The 13,719-nt window shown below is 41.2% G+C and overlaps 1 protein-coding gene across 1 annotated transcript in view; it reads left to right on the top strand.

The window, feature by feature from the left end:
- The first annotated feature begins 9,358 nt into the window (after nt 1–9,358).
- The window catches only part of frem2b (FRAS1 related extracellular matrix 2b), a 144,233-nt gene continuing 139,872 nt past the window's right edge, over nt 9,359–13,719 (top strand). Inside the window, 1 exon segment of the mRNA XM_036565019.1 lies at nt 9,359–13,719. Within this exon segment, the coding sequence (XP_036420912.1) occupies nt 9,454–13,719 (4,266 nt within the window). The 5' untranslated portion in view covers nt 9,359–9,453.

The raw sequence follows: 13,719 nt of genomic DNA on the forward strand, positions 1-13,719 counted from the left end.
AGCTAACAGGCTTTAACTGTACACGGTGGGAGCTAAATGTGGGAAAGTCAATGACTATCAGCAATTCAAAAATTGTCGATGTATCTAATCATATAACGTTATAAAAATATATTTGTAGCTGTCTTGCATCTTAGATGCAAAATATTTGATGGATTACATTAACGTTAACCAGCTAAATTAGATAACAAAATTAGCTAACATTAGCCAGCACTTTTTGTTACATTCTCCTTGCAATGAATGTTATATAAAAATAAAGAAATGACTGTCTTATCATTCAGATTACCTCCAGTAAGTGTCAGGAAGCCTGCTTGTTTCATCTTGAGTCTGCTGGCAAATCTGGAGCTGTATTGAGCCCAAGTTTCAAATGAGTTGGCAATAAATGCTTGGTACAAACTCTTGCGCTGGTTGTCACTTTAACTCCAGAAAGAAATTTGAGCCATTTTGTGTTGGTCTTGTTATTTGGAATAGAGTGTAGAGTGAACATTCTCCCTCTTGCATCCAAAAACTAAGTATTTTTAAAGGAGTGCCATTTCCTAGTACTTATAACGTTACCCATGTAAAGCGATGTGGAGCACTGGGGGGTCAGTTGATTTCAAAGTTTACAAATATGCAATATAAGGTAGCTTATGATTCGCTGTACTCAGTTAGTGTTATCTGTGACGTCTAAGATCACATCAGATAAAGTGTAACTCCTAAACGATGGCTGGGGGGCAGTATACAAAAAAAATAAAATAAAATGTAGAGGTCATTTTATGCACTCTACAGTGCCCAATAAATGTTGGACTGAAGCAGAAGTATGAAAATAATCACATACTTACTGAAGAATTGGAGATGCTGGGCCTTTAACAAGTAACATATTAAAAGCTAATTTTAGACTGGAATATCAGTGAATGGAGGGGAAAGATTCTTTCAAACACCTCAAACACAGGTGTTAAACATCCATTTATGACATTATGCATCTGAGCATTTTTTTTTCTGACAGCCACTCATATATCCAAATATCCCCAAAAATCACAACTGCTCAAAACTGAAACTCAAGCAAATATACAAAGAGGTCACACAACACTTAGGTAAAACTGCTCCACCAGGAAACTTCTCATATAAACATATCAGGTAAAATGCATTTAGCTGAATCCGCTGAAGTAAAAGTACTCTCTGGTCAGCTGTGTGACGCTTTATTTACTTTATTTATTTGTGCATTCTCTCAACTAAGATAATAAACGACAGCAGAACTTCTGGGCTGAAAGTGATGAGACCATGTGGTGTTTTTTTCTTTCTTTTTGTGAAAGCAAAAGAAGAAATACTGTATAAATACTACATTATGGTTAGACAATGTTATCTATTATTTGACCTTGGCCTTCTGTTTATGATGGTAAATATGTTTTCATTGCTCAGTCAGCTCAGCCCAGATGGTCCTATAAGATGTATGACCAAGGATTTGCTCGCTGTATAGCTGGAGTCATCACTCCCTGTGACCCTTTGGGGCATCAGCACCAGACTGAGGGTAATGAAGAAATAGGGTGGTGTCAACACTGAAACATCACACATAGACCTAAGTCGTTTACCTGGTGTCACAAAAGTACACAATTCTTCACACAACACTATAGAAGAACCACTTTCAGTTCCCCAAAACCATTGTGAAGGAGATGAGTGAGTATAAAGAACACTTTAAAGAACCTTTTATAGTTTAAAGCATTTAAACCCTTTTTAAAGAATCTTTTAGCTTGAAGAACAATGTTGGGGTAGTGAGACGAAAATCACCATCCATTCCAAATGACTAATCACTTCTCTCATGTTGTAATTGGATTTCTTGACTTATTACTTCCTGGAAAAAGTAATCTTGCTTCTCATTACTTTTGTGTAACCGTCTAAGGCCCAAACAAACCCAAACTGGAAAATACACAGGGAAACTTAATAGTGCATTCAGTAGTTTATTTAGGAGGAAATAGCCAATCACAGTAAACACTGTTTAAAAGGACGGTTACTATCACTGACTTCTAATAAAACTCAGTCATGCTGATTAAAATGATGAATGGCTGATGTTGTTCATACAGAGAAACTAGTCACTAGAAAGATTTCAAAAACAGCTTGAAATAAAATCTTTATGAGTAAAAAGTAAAGCTTACAAAGCTGTTCCTGAATGGGAATTGAGTCAGGTCTGTTTGGGTGACACTGGGACTCTTTTCTTCAGCACAGTGACTTTAATGCCTCAGTTTTATATTAGTAGGATTAGATGTTTTGACACATTGTTCTCCAAGTTTTACATCGTGCCCCACACTTGCAATGATTGCAGGCCAGTTCACAGTCAGCTGTCGCACAGGACATGTATAGTTTAAATGCATCACACAAAAACTATTGATCTCTTAGAGACATTTGAGTAACACAGGTAACTTAACACTTGTGAAGTAACTGTAATATGATTGTGTAATGCGTTACAGTTACTTCACAACTGCTTTAGTACCAGAAAAGGTTTGTGCTTGTTCTTTGTACCATGTTACCTTCAAAATGGTTAAAGAACCTCCACATAATGTAAAGATTGTAGGAAGTTGCCATTGTTCTTTAAACCTTTAAAGGTTCTTTACATTTACAAATCCCTTTTTCAAACATGGTTCTTTAAGATCCAACACGGTTCCTCATTGGTATCGCTCAAAGAACCCCTTTTTTATTCTTAAATGAACGAGGCTCCATCAGCAGTAACAAAATGTTTCAAAATTTTACTGTTGAAGTTTTGGGTATTTTGAATAAACAATGGTCAGTTTGGTTTATAGCAAAATGTTAATTAAAAATGAAATAAAACGTAGTCGTCCTCTGGCCCACGGATTTGCTGAGATTTTTTATCATGGGCCTTTTAGTGGTTGAGTTTGACACCCCTGCTCTGTAGTATCACTCCAAAAAACCTATACTGGTACCTTATTTTTCAAAAGAGCCCCACTATTCATTATGAAAATGTCTATGATCTGAATGAACAACAAGAAAAATATAGTACAAACCATCTATTGAATAAGATTTTATATGCATATTGCTCAGTAAACTTCAGTGAGGGGCTTCTGCAGCCAAATGACAAAGCGGCACTGAGAAAATCATTAGCTTCACAGGATGTCGGCTGCCTTTCTGTATCAAAAACACATGAATTTAGAAGCTTCACTCCGAATAAAAGACAAGAGGAGAAAACAGTAATTACAGGAATGTACCATGAAGGCGGAAGGAGCCCAGAGCTTGGATTATAATGTTATGGAGCAGCCAGTGGAATGTTCTGATTCACACTTTAATTGATGGGTTGGATCAGTTTGTTGGAACTGATGGTGCTGGATATCAACAGACCTGCCAAATGACTTGTCATCAAAGTCGTACAAAAAAATGTATTTATTCTCAACAAACTGGCAGTTCCTGGTCCGCATTCAAGGCTGATTGTGTCTTTCAGTGATCTACCATGTGAAGTGAATTAGAAATGAAATGGGAAAACTGATCACAAGGCTTCAAGCAATGTTTGGCGTCTCTATAGTTACCTGGAACGTTTAAGTATAGACCACAATGAGAAAGATTTTACACCACTGTCTGATCATCAGAGAACATCTGTAGTCACTCTCAAAACATCTGCTAAGTTTCAAATAAAGCAGTGGGTTAAAGTCCTGGTTAGACAGGTGCTGTTCTGAGTTTTACCTGCCCACCACTCGTCTGGAGATGCAGGTGTTTCCACACAGTAATGTTTTTACTGTGGCTCAAGGTCACATAAAGTGCCTCACGGTGATCTACAGTAAAATATACAATTGGAAAATGGTCATTTCTTAGCAATGTTGTGGACATTTACGGTCAGTGGCTAAGAAAAACAGGCCAGCATTGAGTGAAGAAAGCCCAGCTTGTAACTCAAATGCTTATGTTTCTGGGCATAGAGATTAGCCTGAGAAGCTCTGGAGGTCCGTGTTGCGGGGGGAGATGTGGTGATAAATCAGAAGACTGCACAATAGGGCTGTAAATCAGCTCTGTCCAATGCTAATCTACTGAGACTAAGTCCAAGTGAGGCGCCTGACAGCACAGAATTCCAGGAGGATTTACGAAAGTCTTCATTTCTTAAGAAACTGCTGCATACTAAATTAGAGATGTCAAAAATTAGATTTTTCTTCCTGCAGCACTGGAGTAGGACATAGAAAGTAGATCAGTAAATAAGGGGTATTTATAGTACTGCGCAAAGTCCAAGTTTCCAGTCAAAACAGCCATTAAGTAAGCATTATTCATTTTCAGGAGATATTTCTGATGAGATTAGATATGAGATAATCTGTATGAGGGAGGAGGAAGTCAAAGGGAAATAAGAGGAAAAACTGAATGAGTTTCCAAAACTGGAGCAAAAACTACAGAGAAAATTGAACATCTACAGCTTTGCAAGACCTGATAGACCACGAAAAATGTCCCCATCAGATAAACAGCACTTAAAGCTTTCGTCTTTGAGAGAGAGAGGAGAAAATCAAGCTCCACTCTTGAATCAGATCTGAAAAATCCACAGGTGTTTCTGTCCATCCTTCCACTGTGAGAAGACAACTCAACACTGAGTCTGAAAGGATGTGTAGCTGATAAGATGTCCTCACTGAGAAAATGAAAGAGACAAAAAAGAGGTAGAAAGTTTGCACTAAAACACCAAAACTGGACATCTGAGATGTGGAGTGAAGTTTATAGGTGGATGAGTGTAGATTTGTAATTGGGATTACTTGAATTGGAAAATGTAACCAACTTGTAAGAGTGAACTTTGGAGGAGTGTATAAACATCCCTGCAGATTTCTTTCAGAAACTGAAAGCAAGTCTCCTAAAAGGAATTGAAACTACACCGTTAGAAGAGATGGTTCTTCAAGGGTTCTTTAATAAAGAAAAAGGTTCTATTTGGAACCATCTACAGCACATTCTACATTAATCTGAAGAACCCTTTCATGATGCAGAGAACCATTTAATCATGCAAAGCATTCTGAGTGTTAATGGTTCTATATAGAACCATTTTTCTTGACTAAGGAACCCTTGAAGAACCATCTTTATTAAGTATATAATAAAGGTAAAGAGTGGAAACACTAAATACTGAAATATATATATACACTGCACTGTTGAGGCTGTGGCACAGAGGGTAGCGCTGTAGCCTCACAGCAAGAAAGACCTGGGTTCAGTTCCCCAGCCAGGAGGCCAGGGTCCTTTCTGTGTGGGGTTTGCATGTTCTCCCCGTACCTGCAAGGGTTTCGTCCAGGTGCTCCAGTTTCCTCCCACAGTCCAAAGACATGCTGTCAGGTGAACTAGACATGGTAAATTGCCCCTTGGTGTGAATGTGTATGTCAGTGTGTCTGCACTGATGGACTTGCAGCTTGTCCAGGGTGTTTCCTGCCTTCCCTCCAGTGACTGCTGGGATAGGCTCTGGCTGCCTCCACAACCCAGAAGGATAAGCGGCTTAGAAAATGTGTGTGTGAGTTCTGTGTAATTCCCTGGTAAATATAGATTTTCTGCTTTGTACTGAATGGCTGTTTTGTCTGGAAATTAAATCTATGAAGTGGAGTCTCTGACGTGCACAGTACTGTATGTCTTTAAAGTCCTTGTGCTTCTTTCTTGATCATAAATTATGATGAAAGACTCTTATTAAAGTGCTCTGGATGACAATAAATGACAGTTATCCTGATCATCAAGAGAAAAATTAAAGCTTTTTTCGTCAGCCAACAGATCACAAATAAATCTCTACATCCAGGTGTTTCCAAACCCTTACAAAAAACAGTTCTTCAGTAAATGTATTGGTTTTATATAGAACAGTGAACGCTTAGATCACCATTTGAATGCAATAATGGCTCTTTGCATGGTTACAAGTGGTTCATCTCTGCTATGGAAAGTCTGCTGTATGTGGTTCTTTTAAAAAGGCCACTTAAAAATGGTTCAATATAGCACCAAATAGGGTTCTGCTATTGTTATTGGAAGTCAGCACCTTTTTGTGCTATATAAAGCCCCTTTTTACTAAGACTGTAAAGCATGGAGTGTGAGTCTATTCAAATAGACACCATGTGTAGAAAAGTGTGTGAATTCACCTATTTTGGACAATTGTCAGTTTGTATTGATGATACATGGTTGAAGCTAAGAAGGAAACAGACCGACAGATTCAAAGCCAATTATCAGCAATTATATTGTGTTTGTATTTGTACTGTGTATATATACACCAATCAGGCATAACATTATGACCACCTCCTTGTTTCTACGCTCATTGTCCATTATATCAGCTCCACTTACTATATAGGTGCACTTTGTAGTTCTACAATTACAGACTGTAGTCCATCTGTTTCTCTGCATACTTTGTTAGCCCCCTTTTACCCTGTTCTTCAGTGGTCAGGACTCCCATGGACCCTCACAGATCAGGTACTATTTGGGTGGTGGATCATTCTCAACACTGCAGTAACACTGATGTGGTGGTGGTGTGTTAGTGTGTGTTGTGCTGGTCTGAGTGGATCAGACACAGCAGTGCTGCTGGAGTTTTTAAACACCTCAGTGTCACTGCTGGACTGAGAATAGTCCACCAACCAAAAATATCCAGCCAACAGCGTCCTGTGACCAGCGTTCTGTGACCACTGATGAAGGACTAGAAGATGACCAACACAAACTGTGCAGCAGCAGATGAGCTATCGTCTCTGACTTTACATCTACAAGGTGGACTGACAAGGTAGGAGTGTTGAATAGAGTGGACAGTGAGTGGACACAGTGTTTAAAAACTCCAGCATCACTGCTGTGTCTGATCCACTCCGACCAGCGCAACACACACTAACACACCACCACTACATCAGTGTTACTGCAGTGCTGAGAATGATCCACCCCCCCAAATAGTACCTGCTCTGTGAGGGTCCATGGGGGTCCAGACCACTGAGGAACAGGGTAAAAGGGGGCTAACAAAGTATGCAGAGAAACAGATGGACTGCAGTCTGTAATTGTAGAACTACAAAGTGCACCTATATAGTAAGTGGATCTGATAAAATGGACAATGAGCATAGAAACAAGGAGGTGGTCATAATGTTATGCCTGATCGGTGTACGTATACATAGAGAAATGAAAAATGCTTTTAATGAATAGCACTATTTCATATCACGATGGTTGTGCTGGATAACTATTGGTAACAGGCTGTGAATGCATACAGTTTAACTGTCACACATGACGATAGGCATTACGGGTGCCTTATTAGATGTATGATTCCACTCTCACAGAACGTAATAAAAAATTAGCGTTCGTCACAAAAAACAGGCCAAGATCTCACGAGATGTGTGTGGTTTGTATGTAACTGTGTGTTTCACAGCTTATGTGTTTTTTTCATTTGTATATGTTGTAATATCTTTACACTCAGCAACTGCTCCTTCTCCTCACGTCCCCTGGCAGCCCCCTAGAGACCCGTGCATAGCTTATCACTCAATAAAACACAACACATGTGCACAGTACAGTATGGAGTCAGAAACATTTGACCTGAATAACTGGAATGCCTCTGTTAATGCAGTTCCAGTTCAATAAAACGCTGAGACTTCTGGTGAAACTGATACTAAAATAAAACACGCAGACAGAAGTGATTTAAAATAAACACATTTTATGCATTTTTTACATAGTCAGAGGGGTTTTAGGAACTTAATGTGATTACATTGACTCAGCCTACGTCGTGAGATAGGATAGTCTACATCAGCTTAAAGGGGAATTCCATTGGTTTTAAAAATTCTGCCTGATTAAATGGTTAAGAGTTCAAGAGAAAATTACTGATAATTGTTTACAGTGGTGGTGATAGGAACCAGACATCACCAGACACCAAAGCAACATCACAGAAAGTTATTACACCAATTTGTTATGAATATGTGGCCTGATACATTATACTTGTAGATTTGAGATGAGGTTTTAGCTTAACACATATTTTTTTTCAGTCCATTTATAGTGGAGGAGTATATGCTGCGAGTTCTAAGGCAAAATATTTCTTTCTGGTTTACCATCAACATCATAAATACTCAAGACATTCTGAAACAAGACATTCCTTCCCAACACAGGAACACAGGTGCAAAATGAAACAATATACACAGTGCAGACAATACAGTGCAATAAATACCATAAATACAAAGCAGGACACAGATGGTATTGAGTTGATTGGGTCGCTGTTGTCTGACGAAAACCTCGTATCTCCAAATTGGTAACTTTACAGGAGAAGGAAAAACTTTACTTTTAATGTAAGTCAGTGGAATCAGACATTTTTCCAAGTAATTTTGGGCCATTTCTTTTGGTCCATTGCTCATTTACACACAATGTAAAGGGACACAGGAACTTTTCGTCCGACAGCAGCTATACGTGGAGTTGTGCGAAGCAGGATGTAACATACTATGACATATTAGCAGATAGTCTGTCATATATGACCATAGCAGTCATGAGGTAGCAACCAGAACAACAGCAACGGAATACAGTATTTGGTTGATACAGTATTCTAGCAGCTGATATTGTTAAAGAAATAAAAAGTCATAGTCACAGTCTGTGTTGTAATACATTTATACTGATACTGGCCTCTAACAATCGCCGAAGAACAAAACAAATACCACTACAGCTAACAGAAATACTCAGATCTAAATACCTGTTTAGCAGAACAAACCTGAAATATTTCAGTGCTCGTTTAATTGATCATTCTTAGAGGGCACTTTCTGTTCCAACCACCAGAGGGAGCCGGAGCAACGAGCAACGAGCAACGAACCACTTCAGTGTCAATAAGAAAAAAAAAACACATCTACTTCTTCTTTAATTACATCCGATTACTTTCCTGATTATAAATAAATAAATAAATAAATAAATAAATAAACGATTGTTTTCAGAACTTTGGAAATTAGTTGAGGAGCCTAAACATGTAATATTATTGTCAATTTGTATGTATATATATATATATATATATATATATATATATATATATATATATATATATATATATATACGTATTTTCTGTACTTGAGAAATCATCAGCGTGATAAACTCTTATTTAAAAAAAAATAAAAAATGAAAAAAATATTTAATAGTGTAAACATTGAAAGAAAAAATGTTCACATTTCTTTTACACTTCAAAATGTTGTCAAAAACTGCCCTCTTTTTGTCAGTGTAATCATGTAAATAATAGTATCTTTTTAGTGTTTTTCCCCGTCGTTTCTCCTCTTTTCTCTGTGCCTCCCGCTCTGTTTCTCGCTCTGACCCGCCTCCCTGACTGACAGCGCCAGCGCTCCAATCAGAAGTTTCAAAGCGCATTCCGCCGTCTGCGCTCCGCCAATGGGAGCGGAAGGGGGCGTGGTCTGCCCAGGCCCGCCCTACTCCTCTAGGCATGAAGTTCGTGCAGGAGTGCAGCTGCTGGCTGAGAGAATGGTGCAGCTCCTGAGCGCCGAGGCGTGGGGCAGCTTTCAGCAGCGCGCCGCGTTTCCCCTCTAACTTTCTCCACTCGTTTTCACCGAGCTGTGGATGTTTTCTCCTGCCTGCGAGATGCGGCTCTCCGGCGGCTCCTGCTTCACCTGCTTCTTTGTGCTCGCACTGACGCTGACTGACGGCTCCTCAGCGCAGCTTTTTGACAGCTTTGGACTCAGCTATGGCTTGAGATCGGAGCTGTCTGAGGATGCCATACTCGTGGCTAACAATGGAATACGGGTCCCTTTCGGCAGGTCAGTTTTCGTTGATCCTGTTAACGATTTGGTCATCCAGGTCCAGCCCGGAGACAAGTGCACCTTAACAGTTCTGGATAATGACCCTCTGTCACAGAGACCGGGGCAGCTGTCTCCTAAAAAGTTCCCCTGTGAGTTTGGCCCCAACGATGTGAAGTACTCGCACTTCGGGTCCAGGAGTCCGTCCAGAGACAGAGTGCGGCTACAACTTAGGTACGACACGCAGAGCCACACTGTGATCATACCGTTCATGATGGAGGTGGAGGTGATCTTCACTCAGCTGGAGATTCTGACCAAAAACATGCCCCTCGTTGTGGAAAAGCTGCTTGGGATAAGTAATCCTATCGATAGGAAAATTCTGGAGTTCACATATGATAGGAATACATATCAGTGCAAAGTAACGTCTCTTGCCAGTGTCAGTGCTTTGCCCAGGTATGGAAAGCTCATTGATGAAGGTAAACTAGGCAAAATGATTGACTGTGATGAATTTGTCAGGCTGAACGTTCGCTACCAGCACACTTTCGCCCACCGCTCACCGAACCGAGACTATATCCCAATGTACGTAGAACTACAAGACAAGGAAAGTAACGTCATAAGGCAGGAGTTTTTCCAAATTATGGTGCGCATTAAAGAGGGGGAGGAAAACACTGCCCCCAAACCCAGCTTTGTGGCTATGATGATGATGGAAGTTGATCAGTTTGTGATGACCGCTATAACTCCGGACATGCTCGCCGCTGAGGACGTGGAATCCCCACCTGATGACTTAATCTTTAACATTACCTCTCCTCTGTCTTTTGAGGAGGGCTACATTGTGAGCACAGATGACAGGAATTTGCCCATCACGTCCTTCTATCAGGGGGATCTGAAGGATCTTAAAATAGCGTACAAGCCTCCGTCTGTGGATTCGGACAGTGAGAGAATTTTCCAAATTGAGTTTGTGGTCGTAGACACAGAGGGAGCCGTCTCAGACCCCTTCGCTTTCATGATCGTGGTTAAGCCCATGAACACGTTGGCTCCAGTTGTGACTCGAAATACAGGGCAGCTGCTGTATGAGGGCCAGTCTAGACCGCTGTCCAGTTTGCAGAACCTGCAGATTAGCGACGAGGACAATTTAGATGATGTGAAAGTCACAGTGATAGATGGGCTGAGGCATGGGGAGCTCACCGTGCTGGGCTCCAGGAGAAAATTCTTCACGCCGGCAGATCTTGACCTCGGCTCTGTCATCTACCAGCACGACGGCAGCGATACGTACAGTGACAACATCATTTTCCGCATGACAGATGGCAGACATGAAGTAGAGTTCCTTTTCCCCATAACTGTGGTGCCAACTGATGATGAGCCGCCTATTATCAATGCCAACACAGGCTTAGTGCTGTTTAAAAACCAGATGATGCCTATTTCTGCTTTAATGCTCAGTGCCGCTGATATTGACTCTGAGGACTCCACCATCAAATTTATTATGGAGCCTCCTTTCTCAACTATAGGGGAGGTGCTGCTCCGTCAGTCTGATGCTCCAGAAGATCCATCCACATGGAGGTTCAATTCTGAAGATGAAATGTATGAGAAGGCAGTGACAGAGTGGCTCCAACAAGACATTACAGATGGGAAGCTGTTTTATAGGCACATTGGGCCTCACAACACCGAAGCCGTTATGGATCAGTTCGTCTTCCGAGTTCAAGATGATAATGACCCACCGAATCAGTCTGGGGAGAGCTCTTTTATTATTAAAATTCTCCCTATTGATGACCTCCCGCCTAAGCTTTACCCTGGCACCACCTTACAGCTGACTGTACATGAGTACCAGCTCACATACTTTCGCAAGAAATTCCTACGTTACACGGATTTGGACTCCGAAGACAGGGATTTAAAATACACCATCACTCAGCCACCAACAGACACAGATACCAACAGCCCCGGTATCCTCGGAACCATCGTTTTGACTGAGAGTCCAAATATGGAGGTCACGGAGTTCACACAAGCACAGATAAACCACCATAAGATATCATACAAGCCTCCTGATCTAGAGCTGGGAATAACTCCGCATGTGGTGCAGTTCCAGTACACAGTTGAAGATACAGCAGGAAACAGTGTCGACGGAACGTTCACCATTTTCCTGCAGCCTGTCGACAACAAGCCCCCCCAAATAACCAACACCGGCTTCACTGTGTTGGAGAGGGGAACTCATGTCATCACATACTCCGAGCTTCATACCACAGACCCCGACACTGATAGCAAAAGAATATCCTTCACGCTCACCCAGCCTCCTACGCATGGTCAGCTCCAATACACGTTCACCATCCTCACTAAAGGGGATTTGTTCAATCTGGACGATATTTCCAACGGCAGGATCTCTTACGTTCACAATGGAGATGAGTCAACCAATGACTTCTTTCAACTTGATGTAAGCGATGGGATCCATATTGTCACAATTACTATTAGGATAACTGTGAAGCCCGTCGATGATGAGGTTCCAACCATAAGCCTTCCAGAAGGTACTATCGGCTCCTACATTGATGTTTTAGAGAATGGAGCTACGGAGATCACCACTAATGTCATTCAAGGACGAGATGAGGACACCGATGACCTCAGACTGACCTTTATAGTGGAGGATCCCCCAGTGTTTGGTGAAATACTGGTGAATGGAGTGCCGTCCAACAGATTTACGCAAGCAGACATCATCAGTGGCTTAGTAGTCTATGCGCACACAAGTGGAGAAATTGGCCTCACCACAAAAGAAGACTTCTTTAATCTGACGCTTACAGATATGTCTGATGAGTGGACTGTCGGAGGCAATAAAATCAAGGGTGTTCGAGTGCAGGTAACTATTTTGCCAATAGACAGCCAAGCCCCTGAGGTGTTTGTAGGCCCCCAATTCAGCGTGATTGAAGGTGAGAAAAATGCCATTCAGATATTGCACATAAGCGCTGATGATATTGACACTCCCAACGATGACCTTTTGTGCACGATCATCGTTCAGCCTACGTCTGGATACTTGGAGAACATATCACCTGCTCCAGGGTCAGAGAAATCCAGGTCAGGAATTGCTATTAGTGCGTTCACCATCAAAGACATCAAACAGAACCATATCTACTATGTACAAAGCATTCACAGAGGAGTGGAGCCAGTTGAGGACAGGTTCACTTTCAGATGTTCTGACGGCATCAATTTCTCAGAGAGACACTTTTTCCCCATTGTGATAATTCCATCCAATGATGAAAAGCCAGAGATCCACATGAGAGAGTTTGTGGTGATGGAAGGCATGAACGTGGTGATTGACACTCCTATTTTGAATGGCTTGGATGCAGATATTCCTACAGATGAGTTGACCTTTATTATCACTAAACCCCCAAAACATGGCTTTATTCTAAATCAGTTAACGTCTGGCACTGTTCCAGTAACAAACTTCACTCTAGATCAGATAAGAGAGGCCTCTAGTATTGTTTATGAGCATGATGATTCCGAAACCACAGATGACAGCTTCACTGTTCTTCTCACTGATGGCAAATTCACGGTGGAAAAAACTGTCATTATTATGGTCATCCCAGTGGACGACGAAACTCCAAGGATGGCAATTAATGACGGCCTTGAAATAGAGATAGGCGACATCAAAGAAATCAACAACAAAGTTCTAAAAGCCACAGACCTGGATTCAGAGGATAGTACGCTAACGTATGTTATCCGTTATGGTCCCAATCAGGGAATTTTACAAAGGAGGACGCCACTTGGAACACTAGAAAACATAACGATCGGAATGAATTTCACACAAAATGATGTTGACCAGGGTTTGATTTTATATATCCACAATGGACAAGAAGGAATACGTGACCTCATCAAATTTGATGTCACTGATGGCATCAACCCACTGATTGACAGGTACTTCTATGTAACAGTTGGTGGAATAGACATGGTGTTCCCTGACGTGGTTAGCAAAGGGGTTTCTCTGAAAGAAGGTGGAAGAGTGACTCTAACCACAGACCTGCTCAGCACAAGTGACCTCAACAGCCCAGATGAGCATCTGGTCTTCACCATCACTCGAGCTCCTATGAGAGGCCACCTGGAGTGCACGGAC

The sequence above is a fragment of the Colossoma macropomum genome, unplaced genomic scaffold, assembly GCF_904425465.1.
Source record: "Colossoma macropomum unplaced genomic scaffold, Colossoma_macropomum, whole genome shotgun sequence".
NCBI classification, from domain to species: domain Eukaryota; kingdom Metazoa; phylum Chordata; class Actinopteri; order Characiformes; family Serrasalmidae; genus Colossoma; species Colossoma macropomum.